The sequence below is a fragment of the Nelumbo nucifera genome, chromosome 2, assembly GCF_055504915.1.
Source record: "Nelumbo nucifera cultivar China Antique chromosome 2, China Antique-T2T, whole genome shotgun sequence".
Classification (NCBI taxonomy): domain Eukaryota; kingdom Viridiplantae; phylum Streptophyta; class Magnoliopsida; order Proteales; family Nelumbonaceae; genus Nelumbo; species Nelumbo nucifera.
The window spans coordinates 16,338,495-16,358,874 of record NC_142650.1 but is presented as its reverse complement, the minus strand read 5'-3'; the positions used below and the strand labels follow the sequence as shown (position 1 = coordinate 16,358,874).

At 35.0% G+C, this 20,380-nt stretch overlaps 1 protein-coding gene across 1 annotated transcript; it reads right to left on the bottom strand.

Annotated features, from left to right (window-relative positions):
• Positions 1 to 8,159: 8,159 nt before the first annotated feature.
• On the bottom strand, positions 8,160 to 9,906 carry LOC104597039 (L-type lectin-domain containing receptor kinase VIII.2). Its single transcript, XM_010258426.3, has one exon. The coding sequence runs from the start codon at positions 9,444 to 9,446 to the stop codon at positions 8,367 to 8,369; it is 1,080 nt and encodes a 359-aa protein (XP_010256728.1). The 5' UTR covers positions 9,447 to 9,906; the 3' UTR covers positions 8,160 to 8,366.
• Positions 9,907 to 20,380: the final 10,474 nt, after the last annotated feature.

The following is a 20,380-nucleotide window of genomic DNA, read 5'->3' as shown; positions in this document are numbered from 1 at the left end:
GACCGTTAGTTATCTGTTGACAATGTTAAAACTACCCTTTAAAAGAAGACACTGTTCATTGTCTTCTACCTTGAGACTGAACTGATTATCTTCAAAGAAAAAGATGTAAAAACATGAAACATAATAGAGGGAAACAATAATTGAAAGCAAAGAAATAATTAGACAATGTGTTTTAGATCTAAAGGTAGAAAAGACGACTTCATTAGTCTAGAATCTCAAACACCTCAACCAGGTCAGTCCCAAGTTAAAAGACAATGAACAATGTCTTTTTCTGAATGGTAGTTTTGACATTTTCAATAGATAACAGACGGTCAATTAATGGCAAGGACCAACTTGACAATTTTTGAAAGTTTAGGTACTGCAGTGACATGTTTGAAAGTTTGGGTACTAACTTGACACTATCCCCAAAGTTCAGGTACTAAAGTGAAAATTTCCCTAAAATATAGGTTGCTTGATTTGGTTCTATTGGGTCAATCCTAGCCTTTGACATCCCTCGGGGTCTTAATAAGGTGCTGGAGCCATGGTTGTGGTACAACTTGATCAAGGCTTCAATAGTTTAGTATGGTTGCAATAGAATCATGTTATAATAAAATCTAGAGACTGACCCTGTATTAAGTACGAGGTTAGTATTCTAGTATTCTTTTATTCATATATTTTGATAAATTTTGTTTAACATCCATTTTTTATGTAGTAAATTTAGGTTATTATATTATTTGATGTTTTTATATATAAACTTGTTATATAATTTAAGAGATTAAATCAAATTTTATTTCTAAATAACAACCCTCATTATAGATCTTGCATTATTTAAAATGAGTTTTTGATTTTTTTCCCTTTTAGTAGAGGTAATTACCACTAGTCTTTTTGAGAGTGGTGATAACTACCTTTTGATGATTATATTTATATTTTTATTATTATTTCTCGCTTTTCATTCTACTAGTAAGTGTGCACATGCTTTGCACGTGGTAATTATAGATGGTGATAATGATAGTAATAACGTATTCAATTTTTTGTATAAATTTTATGTATTTTTATTATTAATTGGATGCGGATTAAAAATCTAAATCTAATTACATAAACACCTCATCTAAATATTTGATAATTGGATGGAGTTGTGAAGTTTCAAGTATCATTCATAGGCCTATTTACTTGGCTAGATTCTTCTTTTTGTAATATTTAATCTTTTTTGTGTATCTTCTTTTTTGTTCATTTATCAAAAAAAAATGTAATATTTAAACAGAGGGAATTGAATAGGTGAAAAGTAGTAGTTCAATTTACAATTTAAACCTCATAATTAAATAGGGACTAATTTAAAAAATAAGTATTTTAGTAAAAAAAAGTTCCAAAATGTTATTCATATTTTTAATAGTATTGTAAATATAGAATTATAGATGTGTTCAATTTTTTCCATATTTTTTTTATATTTTTGTGTGAAAATAATTGTAATGGGAGTAATAATTTAAGTATAAAACTTAATGAGAGGGGATTAAATGAGGTGGGAAGTAATAATTGAAGTTATATTTTTAACCTTACCATTAGAGATGGACTAAATACATAATTATGGACATTTTAGTAGCTATAAAAATTGACATTAAATCTATAATAAAATGGATTTTATACCTTTTCCCAAACAAAGAAATAGAGGGTAATTTTAGTCTTGAAAAAGTTTCATATTGCATTTACACTTTTATATATTGCATATATAAAGATAGCTTTCTGAACATTATTTTGTCACCAAAACTCTTGTTTTCTACTTCTCTCTTCAAAGAATTACATGATTTTTAAGAACTTGACTATATACCATTGGCGATTGTAGGTACACATTACCAAATCATGCACATTCATGCATGTGTGGCAATATTAGGTGCTCTAGGGGTACATTTTGCTCTTACTGTTTTTCAACAAAGTAGAGAGACTGAAATTGGTGCATATATGTAATCTTGTCATAGTTTTTCCCGATTTTGAGGGTAGAGCAAACTTTTCTCTCTTTAATTGATCGAGGGAAAGTGGCCTGATCCCTTTATCACTTCTCCTCATCAACCTTTTTGTGAAACTCCACCTAAAAGAGGCAACGATGGTTTGATCTGCCCATTTTAGTTTACCATTGGCGACCTCTAAAATCAAAATTCGAGCCAAGAAATTGGGAGGTCCATCTACCATCACCAATGAGATTCTACTACAACAGGAATGCTTCCCACAACTATCCTGTCTTGATGTCCTTAGTACCCACACCTTTCCCTGCAACGTCTGGGCGGAGCGAGCAGGTGCAAGGGCTTATTCTACTTCTGCTCTCTAAGAATTAAAGAGCTAGCACAGGTGAATGAGCTGCACGGTCCTGAGATTTTCATTTTGTTGACGTTAAAGAGATGAAGAAGCCAAAGAGTGTAGACTCCGATCGATGATGGCTTCTGATTTGGTGGCTATCACCATTCACCAACGCTTCTGCCGTAACGTGTGAAACTCCTTTTACACTCTAGCTCCTCTCTTCATTTCTGCCGTAATGGGTGAAACTTCTCTTACACTCTAGCTCCTCCCTTCATTGTCTCATCTCCATCTCCCCTTATCACTATACTTCTTCGTCCCCCGAGACAATTTTACACTCAAAACTCCCATCTCAATGGTACAATCATAGAGATGACCCACTCTATCTTTTGTTTTTACATGAATCGATGTGATTTGTATTATACCTTACAAATTTGCATTTGTTCAATTCTTATTCTTAGCCAAGATGAAATTCTAAAATGGACAAGAATGGGCAAAAATAGGCAGAATGAGAAAATATTGCTATGAACCAAATACTTTTTTCCTAAAATGAATTCTTTTCACATTGAGAAGTGTACCATGTTGCTCATTTTCATTCTTTAGAGAAAAAAAACTATACCGGTATTCATAAACGGCAGCCTAGGTCCCCAAAATTGTTGGCATAAATGTTTTCAAAAAGTACTTTTGTAAATGTATTTTCGTAAAGTACTTTCATAAAAAAAGTACTTCTATAGAAGTGCTTTTGTAAAAGTACTACCATAAAAGTGCTTTTATAAAAGTACTTTTATAAAAGTGCTTTTATAAATGTACTTTAGTAAAAGTACTTTTATAAAAGTGCTTTAATGTAAAAGTATTTTTGTAAAAGTGCTTTCATAAAAGTACTTTACTTCCACAAAAATACTTTTCATAAATTTACTTTTATAAAAGTGTTTTTATGTAAAAATACTTTTAAAAAAGTGTTTTTGTAAAAGTGCTTTTGTATAAGTGCTTTCACAAAAGTAAACATCTATGGACTATGGTAGCGTTTTTGTAGTCAACGTTTCCTCAAAGAATGAAAATGAGCAATATAGGGCATGATTATTTTGGCTACTCAATTTTTGTGCTATGAAACTTTTTTTCATTCTAAAAAAAATGTGGCCCATGGCAAGAGTTTTGTAACTAAACACTAATGTTATTCGCCCTTTTTATAGTAAAAATATTCCTATGAATACTAAGTTTTTAATTATAAAAAGAAGATGAATCCTTAAAATAAGTAATGCCAAATGCGGATTAATCAATGTTTTGCAACTCCACTTACTCCCTCCCTATCTATTGCAAAGAGAGGAATTCTACTATTGGAACCTTGTATCTATAATTCTTCCACTCTTTGAACAGCAGTAGATCAGTCTTGGCGTAGCAATCATGACTGGAGTTCATAAAATCTGGCCATGAAATTGAATGGAAGGAAATGATATGAACTCGGGTGGGGGTTAGTTACCGGCTAAATTGATTATAAATTAATTGATGTAATTACCAACTTGTCCCACCCAAACATTACACAAAAAGTTAGTATAATCAGATTATTTATAACCAGTTAATTTTTAAATCATTTTATATGGATCTATCTCCTATCAGAGTTCAAAATATCCATACACCCTCATATGTTTTAGAAGGAACATATCAGTCTAAGGCCTGAAATGGGTCAAAAACTCTGAAGGCTTGGATTTTGCATATAGACGATTTAGGGAAAAATCTCTATTCTTCCTCAGGTTTTTGACAAATACTAAACGGTATATTTTTTTTTTTCTAAAAGAATACTAATCTGCCTTTTTTTTTTTTGGCAAAAAAGAGGAAATTTTCTTCAATTGATCATAGAAAAAATTACATGAGAAGATCGTCTGGAGTGATGTTGTATACGTAACTGCCCCATGCATGACATATAAGCAAAAAGGTGGGCAGTTTGATTGTGATGTCTGTTAATATGTACAAAATTTATATATAAAAGTCAGCAATAAGATGTCTCATACTGCTGCGATGTAGTTGTTCCACCCAATGTTTAGCTGGCCGATTTGTATTGACAAGGTCTATTAGTTCTGTACTATCAGAAAATATTAGAAGATGCCTGATGTTGTTGGAAATTGCAGCTTTGAGGCCCATTAGAAGCGCCCGTATTTGGCACCGTAACTGTTGATGACCCAGCATGAACTTCTTTCTGCAATTTGTAGACCTTCAGTGGAATTCTTGATGATGAATCCTCGTCCTGTACTTCCTGTAGCTGAATTAAAAGAGTCATCAATATACATAGTGGGAGTAAGTAAGTTCCTTGGATTTACAGAATGAGAATAAAAAGTGAAATTGAGATCTGATGATGGGTGGTGCATCCTGAGGACAGTATTGGAGAGCCTTTAACACTACCAGAAGTGGATCGGTGGTGGTACTTTCAAAGAGAAACTTGTTACGTTCTTTCTAAATAAAGTAGCTGATCATGTTAAATTTGGTTAGGCATGACGAGGCTTGTTCTTTACCAAACTGTTTTTGCATTGTTTTGTACCATTCTGATATTATGATGTGAACTGGTTGGGTTGTAAGTGAAGCTGGGTTGAATCCAATTTGAGAACCCCAATACTAATATGCTTTGTGGCTAAAAACCACATCATGTGAAATTGAAGCTTTATTGAATATATGTGAGGTTAATACCAAAACTCATGTCCACTAAGGGATCTACCTTCTTTTCAATTCAAAAGAAAAATCAGAGCGTCTTGTTGGTGGGTTAATGTCACCCATCAATCAATGTGGCCAACAAACTGATCATGTGGTGAAAGATCAGGCACCAAGTCTTTTGAATGGTTAACAAAAATCTGGAAGGTAGTTTTCACACTTTTGGGCACAAAACTGGACCGGACTGGACGGTTGGACTAGAAAAACCAGGAATCGGTTGGACCGGTTCCGTTTTCCTTCAAAACTGTTTTTTCTTTCAAAACCATTGATTTTGGTTAATAAATCGCTGAACCGACTGGTTAACCGTTTGAATGGTTTTGACCGTTTTCAAATTTTTAAAATTTTTATTTTTTTGTCAGAACGGGCCTGCTGTTCGGGTTGAACGATCGGACTGTTCAAACCGATAACCGAACCCCTGACTGATTCATTTTTAAAAACCATACTTTTGGGATGCAAAATTTGTAGGATCAGTGAGTGCAAATTAGGCAAAAAAGTACAAAATTTGCATCAACTGATAGAAATGCAAATTATAGTTACAAACAAATGATTCAAATCTAAACAGAACTCTGCAAACAAATAGAGCCTTTATTATAAGTGTAAAATGATTTTATGATGGATTAGCTACATTAAGGAAAAAAAGAATAAAAAATAAAGCCTAATTTTTTTTAGGTTCAGTTTGGAAGAAGTATAAATACAAATATGAGTGTAAAACCATCTAATTTGTATTATTTTGTATGTATTTGCACTAACCAATAGGAATTGCCTCCAAGGGCCCAACAATTTTTGAAGTTGTTCCTAGGATCCACCGTAGGAGCATAACCATTAACCGTTGGATCGGAAATTTTTTTTTCTGAAATCCCACATGACCCTTTTCTTGGACAATTATATAGTGTATTTCAGCCGTAGTTGTTTGTTCAAAATGAGCGTGTAGCGATGTAGGAATCTCATTTTCTGAACTGGGTTTTAGTGGACTTTTCACTTCTCGTCACCAGTGGGAAGTGGAAAGGAGAATATGGACTGCAGGATATGATCAGAGATTGGAATTTCCCGTTCTTGGCGCCTGAATTTTTGTTTTTGTCTTTGGGGGGGGGCAAAGTAACAGAGATTTCCATAAGCTAGCTGCCAGTCTCTCTCTCTTGATTTTTGTGTGAAGGAATGTTATAGTAAAACATGAAGAATATATGCAACTCTTTGTGTTCTTTTCCCAGACATTGTTTTGTGGGACTCAAGAAAAGACACGATACTGGGCAAAGAGTGGGAGTGGATAATGCCTTGGCCCCCTTGGCAATTTGGCATTGGGTTCCACTTCCGCTTCCACTTTCACCTTACTTCTCCTCTGCAAAGATGAAAATTATTACGAGTTGCACACAGTCGTCGTTTTTCTGGAGTTGCCCATCGACTCTTTCTTATCAGTTATCACTGACCCATTTTCCCCTCTTCCCGTTAAAAGGGATTTACTGTTGGATATTCTTTGCTCTGCCGACTGCTGCTGTCATTCTCTCCCATCAAAACCACGAAACTTTATACTCTTGTCATTATTTTTTCTCAGTGAAAGCCATGCAGTTCTCCGGTTCTTACCCCCCCCCCCCCCCCCAAAAAAAAAAAAAAAAAAATCTTGGTTGGGATAATCTAGCATTTACACAAGAAAACTTACAATCGGATTCTTTGGATTGTTTCAAACATTCCGCGTCCACGCACAGCGTCTTGTTTTGTAATTGTTTCAGGGCTCAGGCATTCCGCGTCCAAGCACAGTGCTTCCTTTAATGACGACTGACGAGATAGATGCATACAGTTGCCTCACGCCATGACAGATCGATTTAGAGGATCCAAGCCCACATTAACGTCTACCATCCATGGAGATTGAACTGCTCCAGAAATCCGCTTGAAGAGTCGTTGTATCTTTAATACTTTTTGTCGTACGTTAACAATTACCACATTTAGGACAGAAGTTTTAATCCTACTTTTGGAAAATGCACATCCAATGGTTAATATTTAACATTCGGTCAATGGTCAACTCTAATGCTGAGAAAATTTAAGAGCTGGTCAAATCGCAGAGGTCCAGACCACACCATAGCGGTGAGATAACTCCGAAAGGTGAAGGAAGAAACTTCCATCGTTCAACCGGTAGGCTCTCTATTCTTGAAACAAAGGACAAACAGAAGGTTAGCACTTAGCAGAAGGGAGGACCCGATTTCTTTTTCCATTTTAATATTTTTTCAAAGGAGAAGAAGATGGCCCAATTTTGTTCTATTCTCTAATTTATCTCTGGCTTTATTCCTCTGTCACTCTCTCAAGGGGTGCTTAAGTGCTTTACTGCTTTTCCATTCTCGATTGTCAGATTGGAGTATACATCTAACATTCTTGCATCCACACCACATCTTGTATAAGTTTCATCTGGCAGACTGGCACCATTAGGAGCATGTGAGGGCACTTCTAATGTGCTAACTTCTAACATGGGAGGCAAATGCTTGGATCAAAATAAGTAAAACAGCAAGGTCAGTCTCAGCCATGGTAGTAGCCCCACTCTCACCATTACATGGGCATGAATATGCTTTGCATTTCAAGTCTCAAGCTTTCTGTGCAGTGATTTATTGTGAGTGGTTCATGAGGAAAATGCTCTGATCAATCTTTTGATAGCATCATCATCCAAATTCCAATGCAACCAACTTCTTAGTCGGAACACTGAGAATTTGCATTGGCGCAGAGATTTTATTACTGAACTTCACAGATATTGTAAACAAAGCCAACACATGCATACAGAAACAGTTCACATGTTGATTAATTTGGGAAAGTTTCTTGTTTCACACACAATGATATATAAGCTCCTCATACCTTCTTCTGCCTTACATTAAGAAAATAAAAAATGCTTCAACTAGAAATCCTCTGAAAGCCCCTGCTTGATTTCCAACTAGAAATCCTTGTACAGTTGTTCAGTTAGCTACAAATTAATTAATTAAGGGTTTGAGTGGAGTTTCTGTTCATGTACACAAGCCTAGGATTATTCATCCCAGATGGGTTTTGAGGTAATCTGAATCCTAATTGAAGCACTTTCCTTAGAATTGTCCTTCTTAGTTCTTGTACTCAGGCAACTAGGTTGCAGTAATCAAGTCAGTGAAATAGCTCTGTTTTTGTGTGTTAAAAGTGGTTACTGCAAGAATTTTGGAGCTTGGTTAGAAATAAGAGCTTCTAACATGCAAAAATAATTCCAATTTTCCCAATCAATAGTTGCATATAAAATGTTTGTCATCATTTGAGATGAAACTCAGCAGAAAAACAACTAAATTTCCATCAAGCACCATACAAAAGACACTTGAAAATTACAAATAAAAAAGAAAAAGAAAAATAAAGGAAGAGGAATTTACAACAGATGGAACATTCAATCCCCTGTGCCTCCTAAACGAACACAGCTATTTCTTATCATCTGTGGTAGCTTTTTCTCTAATTATTCTGATCTTTTCGTAACCCAACTCCACCGGGTGCTCGGGATACTCCACCGGAGCCACCGGAGGCCTGCTTGTGAAGAAATTCCACAACGCCATCACAATTAATGTTACCAATGCTCCGCAGGCAGTCCCAAAAATAACTCCAGTAAGTGTTCTGATCACACAATCCTTCTTCTTGTGGACTACTGTTACTGTCAGAGGCTTACTGGGCTCGGAATGAGCTCGAGGGTCTAATGGTTGTGAATGCATCCAGTTAGGAATCCGTCTCAACGTAAAGCTCCATGAATGAACGGTTGTGGTCTGGGAAGAATTCCCGGTAGATGAACTCAAGCCCACGAACACCTCTTCTTCCTTCCACATTTCTGACAGATCGATTGGATAAGAAATCAATGGATCAGATGGCCTCACGTTGCCTAATTTGCCCAACCTAACTTGCAAGTATTTGGAGCTGGCGTCGTAATCAATCCACGTATGCAGTTTGTCACCACCGTTGAGCACCAAACCCAGGGAGGTCACATTGCTCACAGCGACAGAGACGAGGGTATCTATGTCGATCCCCACATGGTTTCCGTTCGGATCAGCAAACTTGGCGTCCATGGAGGTGTCGAATTCAACAGCCAGAACTCGAGAGCCCAACTTCCCCAATCCCGGGGAGAGCCCAAAGGAGGTTCCGTCTAAGAATTGGGAAGGAAACCCACTTGGAAGAAGCACGAAAGCGATGCCATCGCCATTGTCAGGGGAGATAGAGAAAGAGAAATATGTAGAGAAGGACACTCCTTTTCTAGGGTTCCCTTCAACAAGCTTAATGGGTTGCTTGTACATGAGGCGCCCAGCGCTCAGAATCGACGAACGAGTAACGTTAACGGAATAACCACCATTAACAACCTCGGCATCGCCGAAGAGAGCGACTTGTGAGCCGAAGATGGGGTTTGTCTCGAATTTCTTGAGCGAAAAAGATGAGATCTGTTCGGCAGCAGTTGTCACGAAACAGAAGATAAAGAAAGCGAGGGAGAGAGGGTACCTGAGGATGGAAATTTTCTCCATTAACAGCTAGTGCGAGAGCTCGGCCTGCTTGTCTGTTCTGGTGGGGGCTAATGTCTTGTAGCTAGGGTTCTTGAGAGATGGAACAGAGGGATATTTCTTTTATTCTTTTAGGTTGTGAGGTGGGAGAAGAGGGAAAAAGAAAAGAAAAAGAAGGTTGAAGCTGGGGGTGGTATTAGCTCGAAGGACGTGAAAAATTAAATACATTTACTGGTTTCTGCAAAATCTCAGTTTCGCTGCTTGGCTGGGCTGAGAATATTGATTCTGATTTCTGAGAGAGGGAGATAGATGGTAGTGGCCTCCAGTGGGTGGGAACTGGGAAGTGCTGAGTGCTGACAAAAGAGAATGGACCAAAGAAGGGGAAGCTCTTACCTAAAAAACGGGTGTAGTTTACTATTATTAAATTCAGAGGGAGGCCCTAATGTTATCTAACTCACGCACCATGCGTAGATGCGCCCCTCGATCTAGATGCGCACCCCGTGGTTGTTTTTGTGTTGTGTCCCCCACTCCCCCTCCCGACATGACTCGAGTTGTGTGTATATGTGTATTTACTTGTGTGGTAGGCGCGCTCGTAGAAGTAGAGAAATAGAAAATATACAGAGAATCTTTAGAAGATGGATATATTAATTTTTTATTGGGTGAAAGAATCTTTGGAAGGCTTAAACTAACGGATATTATTCAGTCCTTTTTATTACTATCATTTGGGGCGGGCGTTTGTTTACTTGCTTTATATGCACAAAAGCCTTTTTCACTAAAAAGATGCGCGTGCTTTTGTGCTCTCCCTCTCGGTTTGGGACTTGGGACAACAATTTTGTTTAAGGACACAATCAACCTATCGTTGAGGAATTGGGATCTGCTCGCCTCACGGCCACATGCTGTGAGGTCAGTGTAAAGCAAGCTCTGTAAGGAATAGATCCAGACTCATCTTTGAAATCTTAACAATTAAGCAAATGGACATGGGTAGGGATTTGCTATTAATCTTGTCATTGGAAGATGTTCTCAATGTATGGTCTGTTGGGATATTATTGGTATAATATATTGGTAACTGATCCAAATTTGTTATTTATGGACATGTATTTGGCTTGATCAGTGGGTATCGGGCTAATCTATTACTATCAATAAAACGCTTCCAATACTGTCTCAACATCATATTTGTCATCCATGGAGATGGCAGTCCGTTCTCTCCTAGACCTATTCATGGGTTGGGTTTTATCTCTGTATTAATAGAATGCATTTTTAGGTCTCAGCCTGGGACAGCCTGGCTATGGGGCCTAGGTCTTAAGTCCTAGCTTAACCCTTGTATAAAGACTGAAACTCAGGCTCAAGCCCGAGTCTGGTTAGAAATTTGATTTTTTTATTCAATAAAAAAAACTATTTTATTTATATTAAAATGCCTCAAAATCTAAACATAATAAAAGATCTCACTATTACTTAAAAAAAAAGAAAAAGAACAAAAAGAAACACATTATATATATTATAAGTCGGATTTGGAATCGGGCTAAACGGTTTTAAGAAAACTCGAATCCAACTCGAAAAATGATTGGACCTCATATTTTGGACTCGATTCTAAGCCCGTGAATCGAAAGTCATGTCCAAGTCTGTCTTAAAATGGGCCGGTCCATTGGGTTACCTCACACTAGTCACAACTCACAAATGAAAGAGAGAAAAAAGTGTCAGAGACCCAAACCCCGGGTGGACCTTGATCAAAAGTTGTCGCTTGTTGCTATATTTGGCACTTGGCAGGTTCGGAATCAAGTTCTTTGTGAAATTGTCGTTATTCATGACCAAATGGCCAAATTTCACACGTAAGTTTGTTACTGGCCATCTCACACGTACGCTTGTTACTTTTAACATGGGTATGTAAACAAATTTAGGGTCCATTTGGTTTGTAATTGAAATCGGAATCAGAATTAGAATTGTCTATTCTTATAGTCTGTTTGATTCAGATAAAAATGAGAATGAAAAATAAAGTCAGTAAGAATGAGATTTCCTTCTTAAAAGAGAGGCAATGAATGTCCATTCCCTTGGGTTATGTTTGGTTTGAAGGAAAAGATAGGAAAAGGAAGGGAAAGACAGAAAAACTAATACAAAATTTGTAAAGTTTTTTTTTTTCCTACATTTTCCTTCAAGCCAAACATAATCTTAAATGGGAGAATGTCATTCTAACAAAAATAAAAATAGAATTTTGATTCTACCCAACCAAACAGTTAGAATCGAAATAACCCATTCTGATTTCAATTCTACATCCCTTTTCCTGCGAACCAAAAGATGCGTCATATGACATTGGGTTGAGACCTGGTGCAATTATCCAAGGCCCAACCCATACGACCTGCATGGTTAATGACGAGCAGGAAAAGGATAGATACACACACAATGACACAAACTTAGAAAAGTGGTGTGATCCCGAATTTGTTTGTTGACGACGACTGAGTGACGAGAGATATGGCCAGAGTGGATTTGTTTTTGTGGGACTGATAATTGATAAAATGGGGCACATGCACACCATAGTAAAAATGTAAAAGTAGCCAACACTATCATATCTAGCAATCAATACATAAGGGCATTTTTGTCTTCTAAAATAATCATTGCTTTATGAAAATAGGAATGCCCAGGTCAACCAATATTTTGGAGGACAGATGAGAGTTTTAAGTGATTCCAACTCTCAAGTCTCAACCACAGAAGAAATAGTCAGAAATATAATTTTGCAATCAGCTCATCTGGGACCGGGAGTAATGAACAACTCACTTTTTCTTACTTTTTATTTTTAATTTTTTTTGTAAGAAAATTAAAAAAAAAAAGACAAGGACTAAAAACATAAAGGGGCCTGACCCAAGATGCCGCCCATTTTCAATAGAAAAAGGGCCACCCATTAATGCTACTCTCTTGGTAAGACTGTCAGCGTAAATCTAGCTAAGGCTCCAATTGAATAATTAAGCTTTTGAATTAAGGCCCTATTTCTGAAGGCTTTTGTATTGATTGAGCTGCACTGAATCACTGATTGGGTCGATTCAGAGAAATTAATTAATATAGTTTGGTTTAAAGGTTTCCTATCTTTTCCTACTTTTTCCTTTAAATTAAACAAAAACTAAAGCTTTTTTTGGCTTCCCATATTTTTTTATTAGATATGGCTTAATGGCTTTCTTTGCATGAATATATAATTCCTTCCTAATTTTTTAATTTTTTAGTTTCACATAATTACCCATTAAACCAATAAAGAAATAACATAGGATTAACTATTTCTAATAACCATAAAGAAATAGCGATATGCTTTTCTAAAGTTTAGCCAAGTGGCATCACTTTTCCTCACTTTCTCTTAAATTGTCTCTAATTCCTATTTATCTCCTAAATTATCTCTAGCTCCTATTTATTTTAAGAGATTTCCACCTAAACTATCTCTAAGGCCCGTTCACATTTCGGTAAGTTACTTACCCAGGTAAATACACTTACCTAGGTAATTGTTTCCCATGAAAGATTTACCTAGATAAGTGCATTTACCTATGTTCTTTTTATCCCTCTCAAGTGTTGGCAACTTTTCCCCAAGGTGGGAAAGTTATTTACCCACCTAGGAGATAGGTATCACTTACCTGAGTAAATGATACCCAAGAAAATAAACCTTCCCTGGTCCCCACATAAATCTGAAAAAAGAACATGGGATTTTTGGTCAATGGGAATCAAAATCCCATTGACCAACTTTCCCACCTCTCAAAATCCAGAAAAAGAACGCCCCCTAATTCCTATTTATCCTCTCAACCACTTTTTATCTACATTTATCTAAAGAAAGTTTCAATTAAAATTTTTCAGAATTATTTAAATATTACAACAAAATTATATACTAATTTTGAAATATTTATTCAAAACACAAAAATTAATTATAATAGATTTAATAATATTCATATTATTAATAATTCTATATTTTTACAAAATTCATCAGGAAATTATGTAGTAACAATATAAATTACAATTTTACAAACTATTCAATTTAAATATTATTAAAACAATAAAAAATTAACATTAAAAAATAAAACATTATTTAAATATTTCAATAACTAAATATCTTAAATAACAAAACATTAAAAACAACTAAATAATTATATAACAAAATATTTAATATTATGTAATAAAATTAAAATAATAAAAAAATTTAAATATTTTACATATTATTTAAATAACGAAATATTTAACATAACTAAATAACTTATATCAATTAATAATTATAGAAAATAACTTTCAAAAAACTATTTATTAGTAATAATTTTACAATAATAATGTATATTCATTATAGATTTATTTATATATACTAAAATTAATTTTTATTTTATTTTTAGTAATTATTTATTGTATATTTTGATAAATATGTTTTCAATAATTATTTATGAATCTATTTTTGTTTTGTTATTTAACAGAAAATTATCAATAATTATTGGATATTAAACAACTATTATTTAACTTTTGAAATTTAATTTATCGTATTTATTGTATTTTTGTTATAAACTTATTTTTAGTAATTATGTATTTTTATAATTTATTGATTAATATATATTAGAGATTAAACTATTATTTGAGATTACACTATTTATTGAATAATTTAATATATTTTTAGCATTTATTGTATTTTTATTACAAATTTATTTTCAATAGTTGTGTATTTTTGCTATAAATTTTCCATAACTATTGGAGATTAAACTATTGTTATTTATTAGAGATTAGGACTATTAATTTAGTTGAAGTTAAGAGTGTTCAAGGATTGGTTCAGTTCGGTTGCAAGCTATTTCCCCAACCAAATTGACCTTATTAGGTTGAGAGTTTGTCACTCGAAACCGATTGACCATTAGTGAAACCCCGCCAACTTGGTTTGTACCAGTTTGGGTTTATTTTTAGTTTGGTTTGTTTGTTCAAAAGATTTAATCTTAAAAATTAAATTTAAATTTAATAAATTATAGTGGTATTATTAAAAATTAAATTAAAAAAAAATGAAAGTTATGATATAAAATATTTTAGACTATGAAATATGAGAATTTTATCACTTCCCATATTAAAAAATTATATTTAAAATATAAATATATTAATATATATTTATGGTCAGGTTAGTTTAGTTTTGGTCGGTTTACAAATGGCCAAATCGAAATTGACCCAACTCGGTCGAGTTGAAAAATTGCTAAACCAAAGTGGATTGGAAATACTAGAAAACTGGCCAACTCTGATCGAGTTTGATCTGATTGGTTATTAAAAAGTTAAAATATAAAACAATTATATATTCCTTTATAGTTCTATTGTTTAACTTTCACTTAACAAAGCCCGTGCAGGGGTCCCCACTATTATTTTATATATAATCATAATAATTTTAAGGGAGAATGACGATTCAGCCCAGGGTCAGAATTTATAGGTTCAAAGTACATTTGGAATAGGTATCAGCTCGAAATTGATGCCAATTCACGAGCAAGTATAGGTGTATAGAATGAGGGTTTTTGACATTTTGAATATGCAGTGGAAATCATAAATATGCATTAGACCTGTCCGTACCTCTCCGTAATTTTAAGCCCCGACGCACAAAACCCAAAATTGTGACTTTTTTGGGCTTTAAATGTATAGATAAATGCTGAAATTTATCCAAACACAACCTATGTTACTGGGACAAGTCTAGTGATGCAGGAATCTTCCACTTGGCGATAGGATTGACCCCAAAAGGGACATATTCGCCTTTTAACTCCAAAACTCTGATGACGTGATCAAATTAAATCTTATGTTTCCATGTTATCGATTAAAAATTGGAACCTCCGACAATCAGTATTACACTAAAATTTGAACTGTACAATAGTACCCATTAAAAGCTCCATTACTTCAGGAAATGCAGAGCTGACGTGGACGGAGAAAAGTTAAGTGTTGTGACTTGAGAAGATTAGAAAAGAGAAATCATAATGTGTTCCTAATTTTTTTTTATACATTTATTTTCAGTTTGTTCTACTATCTGGTGACTGGTATGGTGTTTTTACCTAGAAATAGAATCTGAATCATCCATCTCCATTGGGACAGCACTGTAGCGCAGCTAGGTGTGTTTTGTAAGTTTGTTAATTGTTGCCAAAGTGACGAGTCATAACATGTCTCTCTGCGGAGAAGTGGGCCCACTTTGAGTTATAGATGGATTATTGGATTCCGAATCTGCTACTTACGAAGTACTGTCCATACAGTTTCCAACATTATCTATATAGTCGGACATTGCAGCTGTATATCATGTTCAAAGTTGTATGGATAACAGATCCTGTTAAATAAATAAATATTATCAGTTATTAAGTAAAGAGGTGTTTGCGGATGTATATGATTTTGCTTTTTCATATCAGAAAACAACTTTGTTTTTGCTTTTTTAAAACCATGTTGAAGGCCAGCAGCTCCTCCATCTACACTATTTGCTCGCTTCACTTTATAATGTGTAAATGTGGTCAAACAATAATAATAATAATAATTATTCTTATTATAATTATAATAATAATTATTATTATTATTATTTCAAAGGAGTGGTACCTCGGTCCTCATGATATGATCACTGGTGTTGTTGAAAACAAATCCCAGGACAGTCCTGGGGTCCAGTTCAGGCATAATTGCTCCACTATACATGTTATTGGCATACAATACTTGATTCCCTTTATTTTATTCAAAGCATTTTTACATTTATCTCCTACCTTACCTACCTACCATAACTCCATAAGCGTCTTGTTGTTGTGGTTTATTTGTCCCATTTGGTGTCACTATTGTCTTTTAAGTAACTCTTGTTCAACGTTTTAAAAATCGATTTAAAAATGGAATCGTTTCGATCACTGATTTCTGATTTCTGGGTCAATAGTCTAACAATTCGATTTAAATGGACTGTTCATTCTAACAGTAAAATTAAAAAAAGAATAAAAAATAGTCAAAAACCGTTGACGGATTGACGGTTTAACCACCCGAATCAACTATTTGGGATAAAATGAAATCGGTTGTCTGAATAGTTCCCGGGCCAAACGATCCAACCATCCAAATCAACAACGATTCAAAAACATTGCCCTTACTATCTCTATGGATGACCTGGCTTCTTTATTATGCAAGTCAACCATGGTTCAAAATGTCAATACACTCTTGTGTATTGACAGTGGTATATCGGTACTTAAAATCAAAATGATACATTTTTATGTTTTTTTTTTTATTTTTATTTTTTTCAAAATTTGATTTTGGGCCTATTTTTAATCTTATTTTTCATTAAATAGAGGCCGGTTCTTGAAATACCTGTAAATAGACATATCGAAATTTTGAATCTTGAACTCAACTTTCAATTACCTTAGGTCGTGTTTAGTTTGACATAAAATAACAGAGAAATAAAAAAAGATGAGGTAAAATTCTTCAGGAATTTTGTATCCACACTGCAGTTTGGAATTTAAAACTGAATATGCTTTTAGCTTAATTCCTTTGGTAGCTCTCGGGGTGACATTAGCTGGTAATTGCCAAATTAGAATGCAATAGTTTAAGGGTATATGTTATACAAGTAAAGAGAAAAGATATAAAGTTGATACTGTAAAGCTAAATTTATGACTTGCAGCATAATTAAGGCAATTTTCGCCAACCAAGGGGTTCGTTCTAGCATACATGCAGATTCGATTGGCACAACCACCGACTTTGGGGAATGGGGTAATTAATGTGATGCCTATCACCAAATGGGTGTAGACACCGATCACTTGGGAGTAGACCTGTTCATGGGCTGGGCTGGGCTTTTACTGTATATTAACAAATTTTTTTAAGGCTCGAGCCCGAGCCTGGCCCGACCATCGGGCCTACAATTTGGGCCCGAGCCCGGCCCTCATAAAAAGCCCGAAGCTCGAGCCTGGGCCCGGGCCCGAAATTTAGCCTATATTATTATTATTATTATTAATGTTGAAGCAGCTGAATAAAGAGAGAGATAGATTGAAATTATAAAGAAAAGAATAAAAAAATATATATATATATATATTAAATTATAAATATATATTTTAATAAATATTATATTATTTATATATTTTATATAATATATAAAATACATATTATATATTTTATAAAATATATAATACTGAGTCGGGCCGGGCCGGGCTTTTTTGACAAATCCCGAGCCCGGCCCGAAACACAATCGGGCTTACTGTGTTAAGCCCGAGGTCAGGCCCGCGAGCCTAATTATATGACCAAGCCCGGCCGGGGTGCGGGCCGGGCCGGGCCGTCGGGCTACCCGGCCCATGAACAGGTCTACTTGGGAGCGGGTCCTCTTGAACATGAATCGCTTCATTTTGTATTTAAGGATCCAAAAGTTGAGTTTTTGTAAATACTGATCTGAAAATTATTATATATTAGGCTGTATTTGATGCGATGTAAATCAAGAATTGATGTAAAATTTATATTGGTTCGATTTTGTATGCATTTGGAAGATGGTGTAATTATTATTGACATAAAATTATATTTTGGTTTAGTTTTACATATATTTGGATGGAGTATAATTTTACGTTGATAGCCGATGTGAAACCTCATCAGCTCTCTAAAGTTATCGATGTAAAAACTACATCGATTTTATTGATGCAAAACTTTATACTCTTCCACCCATCACTATTTTCAAAAAAGCAACGATCACTTTCTAGTTCTTGTTTGTGCTGTGTTTTTATATTTCCTTTACTGATTTGATAATATATTTAGTAACAGTGAGTTCGGTTCCTCCCGCTTCTTAGGGAACTGAATAAGGGACAATGTGACACTTAGGGGCGGCAATTTGTAACCCAACCTGCTCAACCTGCCCAACCCACCCATTTATTAGCGGGTTGGGTTGTAACTTTTAATACTGGGTTCTTAGTGGGTGGGTCAACCCAATAACAAAATTTTAAATGGGTTGGGCGGGTTGGGTCATGGGTGTCCAACGGATATCCATCAATTAAGGATTCTAGTTTTTCATCATTTGTTTATATCTTGGAGATTGACAAATTTCTCTTCCTCTACGAGAGGCAAGCCTCCTCTATAACTTTGAAATCTGAGGGTGACAAGTCTCTTCCTTCTCTACAACTTTCAGATCTGAGGGCGATAAGTCTCCACCTCTACATATTTGAGATCTGAGGGCGACAAGTCTCCTCCTCTACTAATCTTTCTCTCTCTCTCTCTAGACTAGAACCCTAATCTAATGGTAGTTAGAGGTGTAAAACGGGCCGTGCTGTGCTGGCCCGTGAGCCGTCCCGGGCTGTGCCACCCCTGCAAGGGTAACTTGGGGGGTCGGCTAGGCATGGCCCACGGCCCAGGCCCATGCGGGTCCGTGGGCCGAGCCTTGGGCCAGGTCGGGCCGTGCATCGGGCCAAAGCTATTTATTTAAAAAAATTGACAAAAAACTTATAAATTTTAATTTCATATGAATTTTGGTGTATAAAATTGGTTATATATATAATAATTAAATAAATTAGTATAATAAAATTAAAAAAAATATTAATTTTATTAATATATTATATACTATATATTATTATATAATTTTAATTTATATAATATTATATAAGTATATAAATATATATAAATAATATATACGGGTCGTGCCAGCCCGACCCGTGGACCTAAAACCCCAAGCCTAGCACGGCCCACAGACCGTCATGCCAAGCCACAGGCAGCACAACCCGTTTTACACCTCTAATGATAGTAGTATCAGTTTGGAAGAAGATCGACTGTTGGAGGAAGAGAAACCATTATTATTTGAGTAAGGGTTTTTTCTTGGATTGCCTCCATTCAACTATTTTTTTTTTTTTTTTTGAGGGAAGAGGTTCATTGGAATGTAGAATCAATAGTATTAAGGTGTGTGTGCAATGGGGCTACTGTTATTATTTGCTAGATATCTAAACCACAAGTATCCTTTTATACAATGAGAGGCATTTTGCTCAATGGTGGTTTTTCTACAAATTTTTGTAATTTTTCTAGTAGCTATTTATATTGTCTGCAATTTCCATTATATTTCTTCACTCTTTATGTTCTTCTATGATTTTTTATATCATTCTCGAATTTCTGTTTTTTTTTTCTGCAATTTCTAGTTTTTTCTTTGTTTTTTGTAATTTCTGTTATTTTCTTCATTTTCTATGTTTTTCTATAATTTTTATTATATAATTATGTAATTTCAGTTTTTTTTTTGTAATTTTCTGTTTTTCAAAATTTTATGTATTTTCTATTAATTTTATGCATTTTTGTGTTTTTGTTTAATTTCTATTTTATTTCCTGCAATTTTTATTATTTTTGTGTAATTTTCATTATTTTATCTAAATGGGTTGGATTGGGTTCAGGTAGGTTTGAGTTGAACCCAACCCATTTAATTCTATCTACTTGGGTCATTAATAGGTTGGCGAATTAGATGAATTGGGTTGAAACTCAACCCAAACCGAACCGAACCCAACTCGCCCAATTGCCTCCTCTAATGACACTGTGCAAGAGTATCCCACAAGTATGAGACGGATAAAATCTGTCACCTCCGAGAATACGCCAGATGCGCTTTGACCGGACTCCACATTCTATGTAAGGGCGATTCCTCGCCCTCTAATGGTATGCTCACACTCTTGCTCTCACTCTCTACTCTGAATCTCTGCTTACTAGAGTGGTGCTAACTGGACTGCCGGAGCTCCCTTGCCGGACCCTCTAATGTATTCTTACTTTGTAGAACCAGCTTGCCGACCTCATCAATCTTCACCCGAGCTGTCAAAACCAGCAGGGGACTCAGCGAGTTCGTGCATCATCAAGAAAGAATATGGTTTTCTGTGGCACTTTAATTTTTAAAAACAAAAAGAAAAAAAATCATAATTAACAAAATTCCCCTTTGAAAAGTTTGGACGTTAATATTGACATCTCGTGTATGAATTATATATACCCTTTGAATGCTTTCCATTGAAGCATAAAAGCATGTACATTTAACATTCTATTAGGAGAAACCTTCTTATCTT

Coding starts and splice junctions, on each gene's coding strand:
- LOC104597039 (XM_010258426.3), bottom strand. CDS start 9,446: ATGGAGAAAATTTCCATCCTCAGGTACCCTCTCTCCCTCGCTTTCTTT.